Source organism: Stegostoma tigrinum, chromosome 2, assembly GCF_030684315.1.
Source record: "Stegostoma tigrinum isolate sSteTig4 chromosome 2, sSteTig4.hap1, whole genome shotgun sequence".
NCBI classification, from domain to species: Eukaryota; Metazoa; Chordata; class Chondrichthyes; order Orectolobiformes; family Stegostomatidae; genus Stegostoma; species Stegostoma tigrinum.
Window position 1 is genome coordinate 34,488,084 of NC_081355.1, and position 23,292 is coordinate 34,511,375.

Sequence of the window (23,292 nt, forward strand, 5' to 3'; positions counted from 1 at the left end):
GAAGTGTCCAGGATCACCTGAGTGAGAAACAGATCATGTTTTGAATCAGTAATCATTCAGTAGTACAGAAATGATGTAAAGAGGCTGGAAACAGAAAATGGGTGGGAGGGCAGGATAGAATAAATGGGAGGCCTGTGACGAGTCACAGGCAGGATTAGTTTCATTTTTCCTGAAAAGGACAGAGCAAAGGAGAAAGGAGTAGCATTGAGACATGAAAATTATATTGACAAAGGTCTGGAGGAGGTGTAAACAGGAGAATAGAATCATCACCCTCTGTTGTTGCCTGAAGTTGGCGATCTTGGTGGAAGATGATGTGCTGTTCCTCAAGCTTGTGTTGAGTTTCATTGTCAAGTAAGTAATATTATTTTTAAATGAAAAATAAACCTTTAACTGCTCAGAGAGTCATAAGCAAGGGACCTTTAACCTTTCCATCAGGCAGTCCATGAGAAACCAGCAGGTAATGCAGGTGTGTCCAGAGATCCTATTTACCAGTTTGGTATTCTGTTCTTGATAATGGTGGCGCCAATGGATCCTTGGAAGAAAGCAACAAGAGCCAAGCTGTACTGGAGGGGAAGAAGAAGAATAGCACTATTACAAGATCCTTTAGTTTCTACAATGGATGGGCATTTCTGGGACAGTCACTGTGACTCTGGAATGGTTTGTTGCCTACCTGGCGATAGAGTTAGGGATGTCATGGAGCAGCTGCAAGACATTCTTCTGTGAAAGGTTGGGTGGGGTGGGGGAGATGGTGGGGAGGTGAAAAGCCAGAAGTCATAGTACTAACATACATCGGTACTAAATGAATAGGTAGGAAGGGAGAGTTGATCCTGCAATTGGAATTTAGAAAATGAGCAAGCAAGACCTGTGAAGCAGTAATCTCTAGATTACTCCCAGTACCACTTATAAGTGAATTCAGAACTAGGAACATAAGTCAGATGAACATATGGCTGGAAAGGTGGTGCAAGATGGAGGGCTTTAGATTCCTGGGACACTGGGTCTACCTCTGGGGGAAGATGGCACCTGTAGAAGCTGGACGGGTTGAACAAAGCCAGGACTGAGTTCTTCACCGAGAGGAGGTTTTGCTTGTACTGTTGGGGAGAATTTAAGTTCACTCAGCAGGTGCATGGTAACCAGAAGAGAATCTTTAAAAGTAATACCAAAAAGGTGCAGATGTGGTGGGAGGGGCAGATAACATTGAGAGATAGTAAATTATTAGGTGGAGTCAGAGTAATGGAGAAAGTAATGAAGTCTTAAAAATTGGGGATACATTTCAGTGTATGTGAAAGCGTAGGATGGAGTGACGGGCACAAATCGCTTTCTGAGATTATGATGTTGTGGTAGTAATGAAGACCTAGTCTAACACATGGCAGATAATAAAATGTGAGGCTGGATGAACACAGCAGGCCAAGCAGCATCTCAGGAGCACAAAAGCTGACGTTTCGGGCCTAGACCCTTCATCAGAGAGGGGGATGGGGTGAGGGTTCTGGAATAAATAGGGAGAGAGGGGGAGGCGGACCGAAGATGGAGAGAAAAGAAGATAGGTGGAGAGAGTATAGGTGGGGAGGTAGGGAGGGGATAGGTCAGTCCAGGGAAGACTGACAGGTCAAGGAGGTGGGATGAGGTTAGTAGGTAGATGGGGGTGTGGCTTGGGGTGGGAGGAAGGGATGAGTGAGAGGGAGAACAGGTTAGGGAGGCAGAGACAGGTTGGACTGGTTTTGCGATGCAGTGGGTGGAGGGGAAGAGCTGGGCTGGTTGTGTGGTGCAGTTGGGGGAGGGGACGAACTGGGCTGGTTTAGGGATGCAGTTGGGGAAGGGGAGATTTTGAAACTGGTGAAGTCCACATTGATACCATTAGGCTGCAGGGTTCCCAGGCGGAATATGAGTTGCTGTTCCTGCAACCTTCGGGTGGCATCATTGTGGCACTGCAGGAGGCCCATGATGGACATGTCATCTAAAGAATGGGAGGGGGAGTGGAAATGGTTTGCGACTGGGAGGTGCAGTTGTTTGTTGCGAACTGAGCGGAGGTGTTCTGCAAAGCAGTCTCCAAGCCTCCGCTTGTTTTCCACAATGTAGAGGAAGCCACACCGGGTACAGTGGATGCAGTATACCACATTGGCAGATGTGCAGGTGAACCTCTGCTTAATGTGGAATGTCATCTTGAGGCCTGGGATAGGGGTGAGGGAGGAGGTGTGGGGGCAAGTGTAGCATTTCCTGCGGTTGCAGGGGAAGGTGCCGGGTGTGGTGGGGTTGGAGGGCAGTGTGGAGCGAACAAGGGAGTCACGGAGAGAGTAGTCTCTCCGGAAAGCAGACAGGGGTGGGGATGGAAAAATGTCTTGGGTGGTGGGGTCGGATTGTAGATGGCGGAAGTGTCGGAGGATGATGCGTTGTATCCGGAGGTTGGTGGGGTGGTGTGTGAGAACGAGGGGGATCCTCTTTGGGCGGTTGTGGCGTGTGAGGGATGTGTAGCGGGAAATGCGGGAGACGCGGTCAAGGGCGTTCTCGATCACTGTGGGGGGAAAGTTGCGGTCCTTGAAGAACTTGGACATCTGGGATGTGCGGGAGTGGAATGTCTTATCGTGGGAGCAGATGCGGCGGAGGCGGAGGAATTGGGAACAGGGGATGGAATTTTTGCAGGAAGGGTGGTCGACCCATCGTCTCAGCCTGCTCCTGCCCCACCGAACTCATCTCCACCTATCTGGACTCCATTTTCTCCCCTTTGGTCCAGGAACTCCCCACCTACATCCGTGACACCACCCACGCCCTCCACCTCCTCCAGGACTTCCAATTCCCTGGCCCCCAACACCTCATATTCACCATGGACGTCCAGTCCCTGTACAGCTGCATTCCGCATGGAGATGGCCTCAAGGCCCTCCGCTTCTTCCTGTCCCGCAGGCCCAACCAGTCCCCCTCCACCGACACTCTCATCCGCCTAGCTGAACTCGTCCTCACACTCAACAACTTCTCTTTTGACTCCTCCCACTTCCTACAGACTAAGGGGGTGGCCATGGGCACCCGCATGGGCCCCAGCTATATCTGCCTCTTTGTAGGTTACGTGGAACAGTCCCTCTTCCGCACCTACACAGGCCCCAAACCCCACCTCTTCCTCCGGTACATTGATGACTGTATCGGCGCCGCCTCTTGCTCCCCAGAGGAGCTCGAACAGTTCATCCACTTCACCAACACCTTCCACCCCAACCTTCAGTTCACCTGGGCCATCTCCAGCACATCCCTCACCTTCCTGGACCTCTCAGTCTCCATCTCAGGCAACCAGCTTGTAACTGATGTCCATTTCAAGCCCACCGACTCCCACAGCTACCTAGAATACACCTCCTCCCACCCACCCTCCTGCAAAAATTCCATCCCCTATTCCCAATTCCTCCGCCTCCGCCGCATCTGCTCCCACGACAAGACATTCCACTCCCGCACATCCCAGATGTCCAAGTTCTTTAAGGACCGCAACTTTCCCCCCATGGTGATCGAGAACACCCTTGACCGCGTCTCCCGCATTTCCTGCGACACATCCCTCACACCCCGCCCCCGCCACAACCGCCCCAAGAGGATCCCCCTCGTTCTCACACACCACCCTACCAACCTCCGGATACAACGCATTATCCTCCGACACTTCCGCCATTTACAATCCGACCCCACCACCCAAGACATTTTTCCATCCCCTCCCCTGTCTGCTTTCCGGAGAGACCACTCTCTCCGTGACTCCCTTGTTCGCTCCACACTGCCCTCCAACCCCACCACACCCGGCACCTTCCCCTGCAACCGCAGGAAATGCTACACTTGTCCCCACACCTCCTCCCTCACCCCCATCCCAGGCCCCAAGATGACATTCCACATCAAGCAGAGGTTCACCTGCACATCTGTCAATGTGGTATACTGCATCCACTGTACCCGGTGCGGCTTCCTCTACATTGGGGAAACCAAGCGGAGGCTTGGGGACCGCTTTGCAGAACACCTCCGCTCAGTTCGCAAAAAACAACTGCACCTCCCAGTCGCAAACCATTTCCACTCCCCCTCCCATTCTCTTGATGACATGTCCATCATGGGCCTCCTGCACTGCCACAATGATGCCACCCGAAGGTTGCAGGAACAGCAACTCATATTCCGCCTGGGAACCCTGCAGCCATATGGTATCAATGTGGACTTCACCAGTTTCAAAATCTCCCCTTCCCCTACTGCATCCCTCAACCAGCCCAGTTCGTCCCCTCCCCCCACTGCACCACACAACCAGCCCAGCTCTTCCTCCCCCACCCACTGCATCCCAAAACCAGTCCAACCTGTCTTTGCCTCCCTAACCGGTTCTTCCTCTCACCCATCCCTTCCTCCCACCCCAAGCCGCACCCCCCGCCACCTACTAACCTCATCCCACCTCCTTGACCTGTCCGTCTTCCCTGGACTGACCTATCCCCTCCCTACCTCCCCACCTACACTCTCTCCACCTATCTTCTTTACTCTCCATCTTCGGTCCGCCTCCCCCTCTCTCCCTATTTATTCCAGTTCCCTCCCCCCCATCCCCCTCTCTGATGAAGGGTCTAGGCCCGAAACGTCAGCTTTTGTGCTCCTGAGATGCTGCTTGGCCTGCTGTGTTCGTCCAGCCTCACATTTTATTATCTTGGAATCTCCAGCATCTGCAGTTCCCATTATCTCTGCAGCTAATAAAATCGTCGGGTTTAAAGGCATCGCCAGGTTTTCCAAACAGCTGGATTTAAAACACTAGCCTACACTTACACAATCTCCGCTATATAGATATTTAATAATTCAAGCAAGTGACGATTTTAAATTTTCCATACCTCCCATGAATGATTTCATTTCCCTTTAATAGTATTAGAAGCCTTGTTTTTATTCATTCAAAGGATGTGATGTTTATTGCCCATTCCTAAATGTCCTTGAGATCGTTTCCACAAACATACAGATTATGAACAGGCCATTCAACAAGATAGTGGTTGATCTGAAATGTAAACCTCAAATCCATTTCTCTGCCTACGCCCAATAACCTTTCACTCCTTTGCTTAGCAAGAATCTATCCACTTCTGCCTTATATATTCAAGCATTCACCATTTCAGAAAGCGTTCCAAAGACTCATGATTTGAGGAACAAAAATTCACCTCATCTGTTTCAAATTACAAAACTGGATTTTTAAAATAGTGATCCCTAGTTTTAGATTCTCCCATAAGAGAAACACCTACCTTGTGAAGACCCTTCAGGATTGTATGTTTTAAAAGGTGATGGAGAGCTACTGCCTTGAACCATTAAGTACATAGGTGTACTTACACAATTCTGTTAGGAAGGGAGCTTCAGGAATTGAAATAATTGTTTGTTCCAAGCCAGGATGGTGTGGGCTTTCAAGGTGGGGGAACATGCAGATGGCATGTCTGCTACCCTTGTCCTTCTATTTGATAGCGGTTGTAGGTTTGGAAGGTGCTATCAACACAGCCTGGGTTAGTTGCTGCAGTACATTTTCTAGATTGTATACACTGCTGCCTCTGTGTGTTGATGGTGAAGCGAGTGAGTGAATGTGAAGCGAGTTAATAGGGTGAAAATGTTTGTCTAGAGAGTGTTGAAAGATAAATCCTTAGCACAGCTCATGTGATCTAGTAGATTTGATATCACCTTTATCGTGTTGGTGAACAGGGACTACTTGGCCTCTTTCTTTTCCTTTAAAATCCCCACAGTGTGGAAGCAAACCATTCAGCCCATCGAGTCCATACCCAATCACCATAGAGCATCCCATCCAAATCCAGCCCTCTACCCAATCCTGTAACCGTCCATTTCCCACGGCTAACCCACATGTCCGTGGACACTCTGGAGCAAGTTAACATGGCTAATCCACCTAACCTGCACATCTTTGGACTGTGGGAGGAAACGGAGCACCCGGAGAAAACCCACAGACACGGGGAGAATGTGCAAACTCCACACAGCCAGTCGCCCAAGGCTGGAAACAGTCCTGGGTCCCTGGCACTGTGAAGCAGCAATGCTATCCACTGAGCCACCATGCCACCCCTGGTATGAAGATCCTATGGCTTTAAGAGGTGTATTTTGTCCTGCATTTTTTTGAAAGACAGAGGTGTCAATCAGTCTGTTTCAAAGCCCATAAACCGCTTGGGAAGCCTTGGGGATTTTTTTTCTAAGGTTTGAACAAAAGCAGCAGCCTGAATGGATGGGGTCAAGCTCCCCCAGAGCCAGGAATTTTAATTTTTGTTTCAGTTGCTGGGGTCATGAAACTGGGTTTGGAAGCTGCAGTACATCTGTCCCTGCTACTCCTCTCTCTCTCTCTCTCTCTCTCAAACACACACACAGAATTTTCTCTTGATTTTTTTTCCTCCTAAACTGGAGATTTGCCTATGAGACCATCTATTTTACGAAATTTGGCTTTACCAAGGGTGTGCTTATAGAATTTTACTATATTGGAACAGCTGCTGTTTAGTAATTAAATAGCTGAACTTAAAAGTTAAAGTTCTAAGTTGGAGTAAGGCTAATTTGACAGTATTAGGCAAGAACTTTCAAAAGTTTATTGGGTGAGGCTATTCAAAGGTAAAGGAATCGTTGGAAAATGGGAGGCCTTCAAAATGAGATAATGACAGTCCAGAGGTAGTATAGAACATAGAACATAGAACATTACAGCACAGTACAGGCCCTTCGGCCTTCGATGTTGTGCCGACCTGTCATACCGATCTCAAGCCCATCTAACCTACACTATTCCACGTACGTCCATATGCTTATCCAATGACAACTTCAATGTACCTAAAGTTGGCGAATCTACTACCATTGCAGGCAAAGCGTTCCATTCCCTTCCTACTCTCTGAGTAAAGAAACTACCTCTGACATCTGTCCTATATCTTTCACCGCTCAATTTAAAGCTATGCCCCCTTGTGCTCGCCGTCACCATCCTAGGAAAAAGGCTCTCCCTATCCACTCTATCTAACCCTCTGATTATTTTATATGTTTCAATTAAGTCACCTCTCAACCTTCTTCTCTCTAATGAAAACAGCCTCAAGTTTTGACTCTCTCCGCCTGGAGGGAGAGTCTGGATTGTCTTTAAGCCTCACACTCTTCGGCAATTTCATACAGAGCATGGGACCTTCCTCATGGCAACAACCAGGCCAATGAGAAATAATTACTACCTATCAGCAACCTTTTCTCCTGGAGTAAAAATTGTTGTGTTGTTGTGAAATTTGCCATTCTTGCATGTGTCCTGATGAGAAGTGTCAAGCAACATGTCCTTTGTTGTGAAAACATGCCACACTGGGTGCACCAACACCAGATAGAACCAACAGCTCTCTGCCACCCTCTCCAAGAAAATGAGGGATTAGTTTTCCTTCAGTCATGCGTACACATCCCCTAAACACCAACAATCAAAAAAACTGGATGGAAAAGTGAATACATTTCACTGAGGAAACAATCGTAGATCCAAAAGTAACAACTGAGGATTTGAAATGATATGGGTAGAACTGAGATGTTCAAAGCAGAAAAGCAAGCAACAGGATGATGGGGAATAACACAGTGTGAAGCTGGAGGAACACAGCAGGCCAGCCAGGGAGCAGAAAAGCTGATGTTTCGGGTCAGGACCCTTCTTGAGAAATGGTCTGAAGGATGAAGGAGCACGTTGAGTGCCACATGGTCAATTGTATGTTCCTGTTAGTGTGAAGGCAAGGCCAGTAGGTGTAGGGAATGCTGGATGACTAGAGAAAGACAGTTATTATATTTCACCATTAAAGGATTTTTATTCATTTTGTTTCTTTAACATTAAAAAAACACAAAAACAAACAAAATCAATCGTGTTTTTCTTCAAACAGACTATTTTTTTAAAAAAAGTCTTTCAGGAGTCAACAGTGAATGGTTGAAGTTTTATTTTAAATTTAGAAGTTTAAAAAAGAATATACATGTTTTAGGAGTTTTTTTAACTTTGCAAGAGTTTTTTTTAACAGAGTTGTGTTTTCCTTTTGGTGAATCCTACACATGGTCGGCTCTAGAGAAGTTTCTTTTAAATCAGAGAAATTATTGAAGATGAGTCGTATCAGTTAAGTTAATCAGTTACGTGGCTGATTTTATTCATGATTTATATGTTTGAGTGTTTAAGAAAATTTTTTTGCATTTTTACCTTTCATCAACTATAGAAAGTAAAGTTAATTTATGTATACAGGTGTAAGTGGAGTTGCTCTTTTTTTGGCTTAATGTTATTGAGGGCATACAAGAGGCACAGAGTGAGATGGCTAGTAGTTTTAGAACAGTGATTTACATGATTACATCAGTCAAATAGAAGGGTGGCTGTCAGGAAAGGTAAGAAGTTAGTTCAAAGGTTTTCAGTGGCTATTCCTCCTTCAAATAGATATTCAGTTTTGGGTACTTTTGAAAGGGATAGTCTCTCTGAGGAAAATAATAGAAGGTGGTTGGTTATTGGATACCAGGAATAATTTTTATATTAGGCTGAGTTTGAAAAAACTTTAAAAGAATAATTGTTATGGAGAACTCTCCTGCCAGGGGCACAGACTGGAGATTCTGTGGCAGTGAGCATAAATTTAGGATGGTATGTTGCCTTCCTGGTTCTAAGGTTAAGCACCATATTGTTAAAGGGGAGATTGAGATGCCGGAAATTATTGTATGCAGTGGTAGGAATAAAAGGATAAAGGATATATATCAATGGCTGAAGTGATGGTGCATTATTAAGGGATTCAGGTTTTTGGATAATTGGAATGTCATCTGGGACAGGAAATACCTGTTCAAAAGGATGCTGAACCAAAAGGTCTGTTTCCAAAGTGTGTGAATCAATGAGTTAGAGTGTGAGAAGTGTTATAGACATTATTCAGTAGAAAACAAACCTGAATAAAAATAATTTCGGAATTGAAAAAAGAAACACACAGGACAAACAGTGCATGAGAATGGATGTACTGGTGCCATTAGAAGAAACTCAAGATCCCTTTTAGAAACTTGCAGATAGAAAAAAAACTTATTCAAAAGAATTTTTCACCAATTAAGTACTAAAAGGATGGTGGAGGATATGGCTGAGCTTCTAAATGAGAGGGTGGTTCACACGTGGAATCAACTTCCTGAGGAAGTGGCGAATATGGGCATAGTTACAACATTTGAAAGACACTTAGATAAGTACATGAATAGGAAATGTTTGGAGTGATATGGGCCAGGAACAGGCAGGTGGGACTAGCTTAGTTTAGGATTATGTTTTGCATGGATTTGTTGGACCAAAGGATCTATTTCCGTGCTGTATGACCCGATAAATTGAGGCACTGGTCAAAAAAGACGAGGCATATATCAGGTATAGACAGCTGGGATCAAATGAATCCCTTGGAGTGGGGGGAGTGGAAGGGAGGCAGGAGTTTAGTCAATAGGGAAATGAAGAGGGCAGAAAGGGGACATGAGACAGATTTGCCAAATAGGGCTAAGAAGAATCCAAAGAGATTCTATAAATACAGTAAGGGCAAAACAGTAATTAAAGAGAATATAGGGCCCCTTAAAGATCAATGAGGCTGTCTACGTGTGGAACCACAGGAAATGGCTGAAATACTAAACATGTATGTCGTGTCAGTATTCACTGTGGAGAAGGATATGGCAGCTAGAGAACTTGGAGAAATAAATAGCGATATCTTGAAAAGTGCCCATATTACAGAAGAAGTAAGTGCTGGATGTCTTACAACACATAAAGATGGGTAAGTCCCTAGGATCTGATCAGGTACATCCCAGAATTTTGTGGAAAACTAGGGAAGCGATTGTTGGGCCCTTTGGTGAGATATTTGTATCATCGATAGCCACAGGTGAGGTGCCAGAAGACTGGAGAGTGGTATTGTGATGCTATTATTCAAGAAAGGTGGTAAGGAAAAATCAGGGAACAATGTGCCTGATGTCAGTGATGGGTAAGCTTTTGGAGAGGATTCTGAGGGACAAGATTTACATGTATTTGGAAAGGCAAGGACTGATTACGGATAGTCAACATAACTTTGTGCGTGGGAAGTAGTGTCTCACTAAGTTGATTGAATGTTTTGAAGAAGTGACAAAGAAGATTGATGAAGGCAGCTTGGACGACATTTTCTACATGGACTTCAGGAAGGTATTCAACAATGTTCTGCATGGTGGACTGGTTTGCAACATTAGATCTCATGGAATCCAGAGAGGGATAGCCATTTGGATGCAAAATTAACTTGATGCTAGGAGACTGTGCTTGATGGTGGAAGGCTTTTCTTTGCACTGGAGGCCCGTGACCAGCAGTGTGCTGCAAGGATCGGTGCTGGGTTCATTGCTTTTTGTCATTTATATAAATGACTTGTAGGAAACAGGACTTGCTTATAAAACAAGAAAAAGTTCAGGCCTAAACTACATTCTTAATATACTTTGGGGGGGGTCCATAATAAATTGGAAGTTCCCATTGGGATCGAAATCTCTTATTCTAGGCTGTGTTTAGGATTGTTCAACTCAAAGTGGTGAGTGAGTATTGGTGTTTTTTTTTACTTTAGGCATTGCATTTGGTTGGATTAAACAAGGTATGCCTTGTGTAAAAATGATTTTCTGAAGAAGGGTCTAGGCCTGAAACGTCAGCCTTCCTGCTCCTCTGATGCTGCTTGGCCTGCTGTGTTCATCCAGCTCTACACCTTGTTAGCTCGGATTCTCCAGCATCTGCAGTTCTTACTATCTTTGGAAATTGATGGTTCATTTTTAAGAGGGTAGAAGAGGCAATAGAATGGCTTTAAGAAGTCTATTTTCTTCTTTATTTTTAATGAAGAAAGGTTGAGACAGAGGTGCCAATCAGTATGCTTCAAAACCAATAAACAGTTTGTGAGACCTTAGGTTTTGTTTTCCTAAGGTTGGAACAATAGAAACAGCCTTATTAGGTGGAGTCAAGCTCCCCAGAACCAGGACTTTTACGTTTAGCTTTTTAGTAATATCGGTTGCTGGGGTCTTGAAGCTGGATTTGGAACCTGCAGTGCATCTCTCCTGGCTATTCTCTCCCTCCCTCTCACACACCTACAGTTTTCTCTTGATGGTTCAGAAAAGATTTACAAGGTTGTTGCCTGGATTGGAAGGTTTGAGCTATAGGGAGAGGCTGAATAAGCTAAGGCTACTTTCCCTGAAGCATTGGAGGCTGAGGGATGATGTTATAGAAGTTTATAAAATCATGAGGGGCGTGGATAGGGTGAATAGACAAGTTCTTTTCTCCAGGGTAGCAGTCTTCAAAACTAGAGGGGATAGATTTAAGGTAAGGGGGAAAGAATTGAATGGGACCTCAGGGGCAACTTTTCCATGCAGAGGGTGCTGCATATCTGGAATGAGCTGCCAGAGGAAGTTGTGGAGGTTGGTACAATTACAACATGTATAATGCACCTGGATGAGTATATGAATAGGAAGGGTTTAGAGGGATATGGGCCAAACGGGACTAGATTAATTTAGGAGATCTGGTCAAGTTGGACTGAAGGGTCTGTTTCCATGCTGTACTTTAAGTCCTGTTGAGTGAACTCAAAATTAACCCTTTTAGACTCTTTACAACATCCCCCTCCAAGCTTCCCCCCACCCAATAGCATTAAAATGTTACACACACAAAATGTATAATCACATGTCCCCCACCTCCCCCCACCTAATTTTTGAAGACAGTATGGAAGTATTGTTGTGTCCCAGAACATGTTCTGTTCCAATCTGGAAGATTGGTAGGTCTCACTATTGAAGATTGTTGTCTTTGATTCTGTCTATGACAGAGCAAGGTCCAAACCCTTTAAAATTGAATGCCTTTCCTCTCTGTTCCTGCTGAAAACAGGCATTGCTTTACTGGAGATCATTAATCATGTGAATTTCCTTCAGAGGTCAGATATCCTGTTGAAGGTGGTACTAACTTTTTCAAAAAAAAAGTATCTTAGTTCTTCAGAACAGGCATTTGTTTTTTTTTGTTCTTCATAGTATCCTGGATCTCTGAGTTAGGAAGTTTCTTCTTGAAAAGCTACCCTGAACTATTAAGACCTTGTCTGTCTCATTCAGTGGTAGCTACCACGGAGTTGTATGCATTATGTCCTCAATCTGTGTAAGCACAATTTTATTCTCATTGTGCCAGCAAATTTGTGTTGAAGTGTGTAGGCTGTTTTCTTCGACTTGTTCATAGGACATGCATAGACACACTTCTGACATCTGTTCAGAAAACATGTTTCTTACTGGAAATTTAATTCTAGTCAATTCTATAAGTCTATACAAATTCAGCACAGTCCAGTTTAAAGACAAATCCTGAATTACTAATAAGTAGCTTTTTTGCAATCTTACATATATTTTGTTAAATTCCATTATACATTCTTCTTTAGAATATCCTGCTTGCCTAAATTCAGAGTCCGACCAAGCTTCACATGCTTTAGTGTCATTTTTCTTATAAATTAATAGAATTTCCAAGCTTTCAACCATATATGATTGAAAATACATTTCACCTGATCTTGCTTGTAGCTGTAAACAACAATACGAAGACCATACTTTGTTGTCTTCTCAGTAAAGAAACAACCTCTTCCATATGTACATGTAAGTTTTCTACTGATAAGATTCAACTTCAATGGGAATTCACTTATTAATTCTTTGCACTTAGTTTCACTCATTTGATTCCAAAGCAACTGCAAAAACAAGTTTTTATATGAAAGAAAACTTTTAGTTTCCAAACCTCACATTTAGACAGCCATTCTCCACTACCAATAGCAGTATTAATCCAATCCACTGATGAACCAAAAACCAAGAAACTGTTCCACCTGTTACCCTATAATATTTAGCTGGTGAATTAACCTTCTAGCACCTGCTTAACCACTTGCTACATTAACATTTGCCTGAGGGCTCAAGTGTCCCTACTTCTGAGCTAGGAGACCAGGTTCAAGTCCTAATTGCTCTGAACAGGTTTGTTATACAATAACAACATTTAGCAGCAGACCAACAAAAATGTTCAAAATATGTGTGCAGGGTCAAAATGATGGGAAATAGATTGGAGACAGGAATTGATTGGCTAATAGGGCAGGGTGAGTCTGAAGCATAGTGACCATGGGTATAATACTGTTTTGTATTTTGGGTCACCAAACAACTGTTTTGATTTTGTTGTAGGTAGGGGGAAATAGGTGAATTATTAATGACCAATGAATCGGTGTGAATGTAAGGAATCATTGAGTGGTGAAGCTCCAATGCTGAGGTTGTTCCATATTCTTGAACGTGAGGATTGGAGTTCAGTCAGTAGTGTGTTTTTACTTGTGGGTCTGTGCTGCAGGAGATAGTAAAGTCTGATTGTGCAGGTGCCACTGACTGACGAATTCATACAGCAGGTAGTGTTATTGTTGATTCACGATAAACTGATTAACCTCAGTGGTGGCTTTGAAGACAGCTTGAATTGAAGGTTCCTGCACAGAACATAGTGCTAGCTTCCATGACCACTGCAGGAATGAAAACTGAATGGGTGTTTGGATATTTTAGAATTGGTTCTTTTTTTCCTGAAATTGCAAGATGAACTTTGATTTTGTAAGGTAGGCTATAAAGCTCGTGGAGAGGTTACATTAACCTCTGAAAGGTCAAAAAGGTGTCAATTTCAGCCTTAAGTGTATTCAAAGCCCCAGCTTTCACTGCTCTCTGGAGGAGAGAATTACATTGATCAATAACTCTCCAAGAAACAGAGTGCTTTTCTGCTGCTATAAAAATACTTTGACTGCTGTCAGTTCAGTCTTGTCCTCTGTCACTTTACCTTCACCTGCTTTTTTAGAAAATACCGATTGATGTCAGGCTGCATTGCCAAGGTGTATTGGGACACTCAACTGACAGCCACATAGTTACTTGGTTTAGTTAAAATGAGGCCCAAAGGCAAATTTAAGACTCCGGGTGAGCGCAAATTAAGATATTAAACAATCACTTTCCTGACTTCCTATCTTTTTTAGGCATTGGTCTAATTGCTTGACCTTGATTTATGGTTAACAGAAAGTGAAAAACCTACTGATATCACTGGCCTAGCCTATCTATTTCCAAGTGAATGATGAAGCAACTGGAAATTAGCTGAGATATACAGAATGATCCTTTAATGTTGGTTGGAACAGAGAAGGAAGTATACATGAATACCACAAGAACCAAAATAACTACGGATGCTGTAAATCAGCAACCAAAACAAAGTTGCTGGAAAAGCTCAGCAGATCTAACAGCATCTGTGTGGAGGAGAAAACAGAGTTAACGTTTTGAGTCCGGTGACCCTTCCTCAGAATGAATACCACGAGCTTCTATTCCAAGTTTGATTCCTAATGAAGGACTATCAAACACTTGGTGCTTTACATTTTGCAATCTGATCTCTGGTAAAAGTGGCTTCACAACTGGTGAACTTGCAGTTTCTTGTAAATATGTCTGAAATTTTACAAATACAGTGGTGCATTCTCCATGGCACAGCTCACAGTTAGTCAGAGGCTTAACCTTTGGTAGCTTCTCACCACACTTGTTTAATTTACACTTCATTTTAAATATATGTCCTCATTCTTTCTTATTTTGCGAGACTAGAGTGCCCTGTCTAGTCAGGGGCACAGATAGATGTTTCAGATGTTTCTGCAGCCAACAGCGTGACATCAGAATGGTGTGTTGCCTCTCCGGTGCCAGGATCAAGGATGTCTCGGAGAAGGTGCAGAATATTCTCAAAAGCAAGCGTGACCAGCCGGAGGTCATCGTACACATTGGTGCCAACAACATAGGAAGTGAAAGGGATGAGGTCTGAAGGCAAAATATATGAATCTATGCAGGAGCTTAAAAAAGTCCTTGAGGGTTGTAATATCTGGATTACTCCTGGTGCCCTGTGCTAGTGAAAGTAGGAATAGGAGGCCAAAGCCGATGAATGCGTAACTGAGGAGTTGGAGCAGAGGGTAGGGCTTCATATTTTTAAATCATTGAAATCTCTTCTGGGATAAAAGTGGCCTGTACAAGAAGGATGGTTTGTACATGAAGTGGTAAAGGACCAGTATCCTAGTGAGGAGATTTACTCGTGCTACTCAGGAGGCTTTGAACTAGTAAGGGGTTGGGACTTAAAGAGATAGTCAGAAAAAATGTAAGCCTGGGGCTGTTTCAGTTAAGAAGAGGAGCAAGTCAAATAGTCAAGGTAGGCAGAGCAAGGCAGAGAATGAGGTAAGACTTAGAAACTAAACTGCATTTATTTCAATGCAAGAGGCCTGACAGGTAAGGCAGATTAACTTAGGGCAAGGTTGGGAATGTAGGACTGGGATATCACGGTTATTATAGAAATGGGCTCAGGGCTAGCAGCTTAATGTTCCAGGAAGGATAGGAAGAGAAAGGGGAGTGGTGTTTTTTAGTTAGGGATAGCATTTCGGCTGGACATAGGGATCATATTCCTGGAAGCATGTCCAGTGAAATTATTTGGGTAGAACTGAGAAATAAGAAACAGATAATCACTTCTTGAGGTGTACTGTAGGCCCCTCAAGAGTCAGCAGGAAATTGAGAAGCAAATTTGTAAGGAGATCTCAACTATTTTTAAGAATAGGAATTTTTACTTACCAAACACAGACTGGGACAGCCATAGTGTTCAGGGCTTGGATGGCAAGGAACTTGTTAAGTGTGTGCAAGAAAATTTTCTTATTCATTATGTAGCTGTGGCCGCAAGATGGTAAGGGTAATGATAAATGACGCACACCCAGCAGCTCCACAAATACACCAGAGAAATTACGCACCAAAAAACATTATTCCAGGAAGCTGCCAATCAAGACTGGACAACTGACATGGAATGAGCCATTAACATCAGCCAAAAGACCTCAAGGACCAAGAAAAGACAGACCCTGCAAGACAAGCTAGCGACGCTTACCCACAAAAACGGCAACCACAGAAAAGACACATGGATAAGAAACCTCTCTGACAGGAAACTGACAGACACGGAAAAAGCCGTTCTCACCTAAGGACTGAACTCCCACTACAGGAATGCCAACAAATTGGAATTCTTAGCTACACTGGAAGCCACACTCAAGACCAACAATATCAACAAATAAACACAACAACTATAAGTAGTCCCGACACTAACCAGAAAGACCCAACTCAACACACGGGAAAGACAAGCACTGGACGGATTAAAGAAGGTCAAGAACATCACTATACTACCTGCAGGCAAAGGGCGCATGACAGTGATAATGAATAAAAGGGACTACATCTCCAAAGCGCAAGCACTGCTCGCCGACAAGAACACATACGACCAGTGCAGATTGACCCGACACTGTAACTAGGCAACAAAATCCTCTGCTCACTGCAGAGACGTAAACAGGACAGATCAACAAAACAGACTTCTTAAAAATGAAACCCGAAGGATCGAACATACCCAGATTCTACGGCCTCCCTAAAGTGCACAAGTCGGAAGTCCCCCTCAGACCCGTAGTCTCCCTACCTGGCACTCCATCGCACAGATTACCCAAAGAACTACAAAGAAGACTCAGGCACCTAGTCAACAAGTCACGCCACTCTATCCACTCAGCCCAAGAATTCCTCAATTCCATCAAAGACATAAAGATAGAGGACGAAGAGACCATGGTATTGTTTGATGTCACTGCCCTATTCACATCAATAGACATACCACTAGCAAGGGAAACAATGACAACACTACTTGAACAAGAACACAACCCTAGTGAAACCATCTCCAAAGACAACATGCTCAAACTATTGGACCAATGCCTGACCACCGACTTCACTTTCAACGGCCAAACATACGAGCAAATCAATGGGACACCCATGGGATCACCTATCTCCGGACTCAAAGCAGAAGCAGTGAGGCAGACTAGAAAGGACTGCCCTTCCGCAAATCCAACCAAAGCTGTGGATACGTTATGTAGACGACACCTTTGTCATCATTATACAGATCAAATTAGAAGAGACACACAAATACATAAACAACACCCTCACCGGAATAAAATTCACCATAGGGGAGGAAAAGAGCAAACAACTCCCATTCCTGGACATCATGGTAGAGTGCAAGACAAGTGGGGAACTGCAAACAAAAGTACACTGAAAAGCCACACACACAGACCAGGTACTGAACTTCAATAGTAACCATCCCAGCACACACAAACGAAGCTGCATTTGAACACTAATTAAAAGGGCAACAACACACTGCAGCAACATGGAACTACGCCAAGAAGAAGAAGAATACCTCCTTCAGGTTTTCAAGGATAATGGATATCCAAAGAATTAAGTCAGAAGATGCCTACAGGAACAGCATCAGAAAGAGGCTACACGCCCCAACACCCTCATCTCACTACCCTATATCAAAAACACATCGGAACTCACCACAAGACTCCTATGATTGTTGGGCATCAGATTGGCACACAAACTCATGTCAACCCGATGACAACTGCTCACCCAAACCAAGGACCTACTACCCACCGTGGACAGGACCAATGTCATCTACAAGATCCCCTACAGAGACTGCGGGAAACACTACATCTGACAAACGGAAAGAAAACTAACAACAAGAGCACATGAACACCAACTGGCTACAAAAGGACATGACCGACCAATACTCACTCATCTCAATCTACATGGACAAGGAGAACCATCACTTCGGTTGGGACAACACCAAGATCCCGGGACAGGCTAGGCAGAGACAAGCACGAGAATTCCTGGAAGCATGGCACTCCACAAAGCATTCTATTAATAAGCACATTGAACTCGACCCCAGATACATTCCACTACTGGAAGTGAGGCAATCCATCTCAACGGACGCAAAGTTTAAAAACCAGGCAGGAAAACACACCGACGCTTCATCAGAGGCTGCACTGAGGATGTTATCAAGCATGGTAATGAAATGTCTGCAAAGCAAGAAACCAGCTCAGCGAGCCAATCAACCTCAACAACCTCAAGGATGTGGAAACTAGAGAATTTGGAGACACAAATAGTGATAGCTTGAAAAATGCCTACACCACAGAGAAGGTGGTGCTGGACATCTTAAAACGCATGAAGGTGGATAAATCCCCAGGACCTGGTTAGGTTTATCGAAGAACTTTGTGGGAAGCTAGGGAAGTGATTGCTGGGCTCCATGCTGGGATATTTGTATCATTGATAGCCACATGTGAGGTGTCTAAAGACTGAATGGTGGCTAATGTGGTTCCACTATTTAAGAAACATAGTAAGGAAAAGCCACAGAACTATTAAACTTGTGAACCTGATATCAGTGGTGGGTAAGTCTTTGGAGGAGATTCTGAGGACAGGATTTACATGTATTTAAAAAGGCAAGGACTAATTAGGGATAGTCAACATGGCTTTGTGCGTGGGAAATCATGTCTCACTAAGTAGATCAAGTTTTTTGAAGAAGTGACAAAGAAGGCTAATGATGGCAGAGCAGTGGACATTGTCAATATGGACGTCAGCAAGGTGCTGAACAAGGTTCCACATGGTAGACTGGTCAGCAAGGTTAGTTCACATGGTATCCAGACAGAGCTAGCCATTTGGATACAAAAATTGGCTTGATAGTAGAAGACAAAGTGTGCTGGTGGAGGGTTGTTGTTTGGACTGAAGGCCTGTGACCAGCAGTGTGCAGCAAGGTTTGGGCCTGGGACCACTGTTTTTTGTCATTTATATGAATTATTTTGATTTGATTATAGGAGGAATGGCTCATAAGTTTGCAAGTGACAGTAAAAGTGGAGCTGTAGTGGACAGTGAAGAAGGTCATCTCAGCGTACAAAGGGATCTTGATCAGCTGGGCCAATGGGCTGAGGAATGGCAGATGGAGTTTAATTTAGATAAATGTGAGGTGCTGCATTTTGGTAAGGTAAATCAGGACAGGACTTACACACTTGATGGCAAGAACTGGGGAGCGTTGCTGAACAAAGAGACCTTGGGGTGCAGGTTAATTTTTCCTTGAAACTGGAGGTACAGCTAGACTGGGTAGTGAAGAAGGCATTTGGTACACTTACCTTTAGTGGTCAATGCATTGAATATAGGAATTGGCACATCACGTGCAGCTGTACAGGATGTTAGTTAGGCCATGTTTGGAATACTATGTTTAGTTCTGGTCTCCCTGGCATAGGAAGGATACTATTAAATTTGAAAAGGTGCAGAAAGATTTACAAGGACAAAGCCAGGGTTAGAGGGTTTGATCTATAGGGAGAGGCTGAATAAGTTGAGGCTATTATGCCGAGAGCATCGAAGGTTGAGGAGTGACATTATAGAGGTTATTAAAATCATGAGGGGCATGGTTAGGGTAAATAGCCCAGGTCTTTTTCCCAGGGTACGTGACTCCAAAACTAGTGGGCATGGGTTTAAGGTGAGAGGGGAAAGATTTAAAAGGGGCAATTTTTTCACACAGAGAGTGGGTCTGTATATGGAATGAGTGGTGAAGGCTGGTAAAATTACCTCACTTAAAAGGCATCTGGATAGGTTCATGAATAGGAAGGATTCAGAGGGATATGGGCCAAATGCTGGAAAAAAGGACTGGATTATAGGTTAGCTGGTCAGCATGGATAAGTTGGACCAAAGGGTCTGTTTCAGTGTTACACAACTCTATGATTAGAAGTGCAACTTTCTCGCTATATACTTTGCCCAATGTACACATTACGTTTAAAACAGCTATCAAATCTCCTTTCATCCTTCTTCTCTCCAATGAGAACAGACTCAATTTAAGAAACAAACAGTCCCATTTAAGGATGAATAGTGTACCACAGAGATGAACCATTCATAGAGATCCTCATAGAATCATAAAATGCCTACTGTGCCCTTTGGCCCAACAAGTCCACACCAAACTTCACAGCATCCCACCCAGACCCAACCCCCTATGACCCACTTAATATATGCCCTCTACCTCCCTGAACACTACGGATAATTTAGCATGGCCAATCCACCTAATCTGCACATCTTTGAACTGTGGGAGGAAGCAGGAGCACTTGGTGGAAACCCACACAGACAGGGGGAGAATGTGCAAACTCCACAGACAGTCCCTGAGGCTGGAGTTGAACCCGGGTCCCTGGCGCTGTGAGGCAGCAGTGCTAACAACTGAGGCCCCTTGCCACAAGTTTAAGCACAACCCTTGTTTCATGCTTCCCAAACTGACATATCACATCCGTCTGAGGAGCACTTAAATAGAAAATCCTGACAGAAACCAAGGAAACAAAATAAATGCTTTGATTTTCCTCAATTTATCTCCCTTTTCAAAAGCCATAAACTTGGCAGCTGATTGTAGCAAAGCAGAAATTAGTGGCAACAATTTGGCACACTGTCTTTCAGTCCACAGCATGTTCTCTCCCCTGGCTGATATGATTGAGATGCAATTAAAATCTAGATCACCATCAGCTCACAATGTGGCTTGTTAATTTCATACGTTATTGACTTTACCTGTTTTACTTTCATCGTCCCTGAGATTTGATGGTTCCATCATTATTGCTATTTCCAGATAGATTGTAAATCAATTAACAGCAGAGAACAGCCAGCCAAGCTAAAGAACAGAAACAAAACTGTTGCTGTGGTAGGAAGTGACTTGCAATGTGGAACAGGTGTGCCATTTCCTTTCAGTTTTACAGATCTTCATTCTGAAAATCCAAATTTATGCAGGACATCATTCCTCCAGCACTGTTCCTGGAATTAAAAATGTAGCATCTACACATGTTTGCAAATAACCCTGGAGTAAACTCATTGAGTTTTTTTGTAAAAACATTGTTTTCATTTTTCTTTGAAGCTACACCTTGTGCTTTTGTGTAAATTGTTCTTCTTTCAACCGCTTATTCTGCATCGAGTTAACAAACATAAAATGAAAGTACCCCAGACAGAAGTAGAAAGAAACTGAGCTAACTTACTGGTGAAATAAAAATGACAGTAAAAGTAATTTTACTTTGCAGGATGAGTGAGCTAAACCAGATGCCTGCTGAGCAGTATTTCATGGGACATTTTTTTCATCATAAAGATGCTGACTTAGCTAACTCATTCCATATGTTATGAACACAGCAAATTGGTCACCAAATGACACAGGTTGGGCAGAATCTCCTGCCTATTGTAAATTTTCATAAATCAAATCCATTTCTGGGCCCCAACCCCGTCCAGGTCAGGGATATCTGACAGTTGGAATCTTCTAGAGGGCAGAAAATAAATAGGCTGCCTTCAAATTCACTATTCAGTGAAAGAAGATGGATGGACCACCAAGGCAGGACACCCTTTAGGAAGACTTGCAGCACTGGGAAATGGATGTTACACTGTTAGAGGTGGAGATGTTGAGGTAGGTAGGGGAGTGTAAGGTTGTCTCAAGATGGAGGCGCTCTGAGAACCTAATATCTTTAAGAATGGAAGTCCTGCAGCTCAGGAGGCCAATGTGGCTCTGTCTTTTGAAGTTTGGTGGCATCTCCTCAGAGTAATTGACTGGAATTCTTTACAGTGAGCCAGCGGGTTGCCAGAAGGCTGCCTTTAAGCTGCATTTGGCCTCCCTACACAACCGCGTGAGGTGCAGGGGTGCTTGCCCCAACAGTGGTTAGATCCCAGAGTTTTCAAGAACATAACTGCAATTGGTCCTTACATTGACCTACCAAGAGTATGACCTCTGTGACAATGATCCCACCTCTTGCAAGATAGCTTGAGTGTGGGACTGTTCGAACCAGAAATGCAGATTTCCAATTTTGCCCTTGACTTGACTCTAATCCTGTTTCTGTGTGTCCTGGAGGTTTCAACATAGTTGGTGGGTCAATCCATTTTAGTGCTCTGCCTGCATGATGCAACAGAAGTGAAGAATTGTGAGAAGAAATTCTAGCAATATAACATCCAACTAATTTACAGAATAACATCTTTTATTTCTGCTCCCCCACAGACAATGAATGTTCAGGCTCATGCTTTAGTTTCTACAATAAGTGAAACAAATGGTATCCCAGCAAGGTTTGCAGAACTCATCAAGAAACATTTCAAAATCATCTGCTATGAAGAATTCCTGAAAAATGCAAAACAGCTTGCTGATAAAATCCAGGTCATTTTTACGTGGTATCATTCTCCCAGAATAAATGAAAAGCTTCTGAAATCTCTACCATGTTTGAAGGCCATTGTAAATCATGGAGTTGGTGTGGACCATCTTGATTTATCTCTGATCCACAGCTTCGGTGTGAAGGTAGCCAACACTCCTCATGTGGTGGACAGTGCTACTGCTGAAATGGGCATGGCCCTAATGTTGGCATCTGCCAGGAATATATTAGAAGGTAAGATAGGGGTTGAAAATGTCAACTATTTTGGCAAAAAAGACATCAGATGATATGGAATCTATAATTTTGAGTTTTAAAACCAAGGAAGAAGCAGAGCATAATTTAATAAACATTCAAATTAACATGCATTAATCGGAGAAAATACAGGTTGAAATTATTAAATTGTGCACCACAGAAACATGCTATCATGTAGACTAATTGCACTTACTGGCTGTTCAACAGTTTTTCTCATCTGTTTTCGAGCATGACTGGTCAGTGCTAGATTTGGTGAGTTCAGGAAATTTTTTAATCTCTTTCCGGAAATATAAACTTGCTGAAATCTAACATTTAACTGTATAAATTTCAGGAACCGGAGTTAGGCAGAGGTATGCAAATTATCCACTGCAGGACAGCTAGGATAGTAAATTAAGGAAGCTGGCTTGAATCTTTTTTGGTAACTGGGGCTCAGCTATCTGTTCAGTTTCGGAACTATTACGCACTGCATCTTAGTGCAACTTGAAATGAATCCTGGGAGTTTGGTGAATTGATGGAGTTAGTGGAAGGAGGTGCACCTTTGGCTTTTGCATATTCATTCTGTACAAATTCCACATTTTTACTCATCCCTGATATATCCAGTTCATAGGTAAATAAGAAAGGATGGATTTGTGTGTAAAGGTGATTAATCCTACTTCTACTCTCTTGTCTCTAGTTCATAGCAAATAATGCTTAGCTTCTATAAGGTAAGGAGTCAGACTTCAGATGGAGAACTGTTTACAGTTCCCAGCATCTCACTTCAGGGAGGATGTTAAATACATTGGAAAGTGTGCAGAAGAGTTTTACAAGGATGTTTGCAGGAACAGGAAACTTCAGTTATAAAGACAGACTGGAGAAGTTGGAACTGTTTTCCTGGGAAAAGAGAAGACTTACACAAGATTTGATAAAAGTTTTCAAAATCACGAATGTCAATTGGGAGAAATTTCATTGTCCTAAAAGGATCAAAATGAGATGTCACAGATACAATATAATTCACAAAAGAACCAAATGTGCTGTAAGGAAAGAGCTATTTAATACAGTAAATCGAGGGTCAGGAGCGCACTGCTGGTGATGTGATCAGGTTCAACTGAAGCATTGAAGCAAGATTTAGATGATTATTTACATTGAAACAATAAATGAGGTT

The 23,292-nt window shown here is 43.3% G+C and overlaps 1 protein-coding gene across 7 annotated transcripts in view; it reads left to right on the forward strand.

Annotated features, from left to right (window-relative positions):
• The window catches only part of LOC132210823 (probable 2-ketogluconate reductase), a 78,077-nt gene that overhangs the window by 31,704 nt on the left and 23,081 nt on the right, over nt 1-23,292 (forward strand). For all 7 annotated transcript variants that reach the window (XM_059653275.1, XM_059653294.1, XM_059653269.1 and 4 more), the window contains one exon: nt 21,755-22,133. In XM_059653275.1, coding sequence (XP_059509258.1) covers nt 21,758-22,133 — 376 coding nt within the window. In that variant the 5' untranslated portion in view covers nt 21,755-21,757. The remainder of the gene's footprint in view (nt 1-21,754; nt 22,134-23,292) is intronic.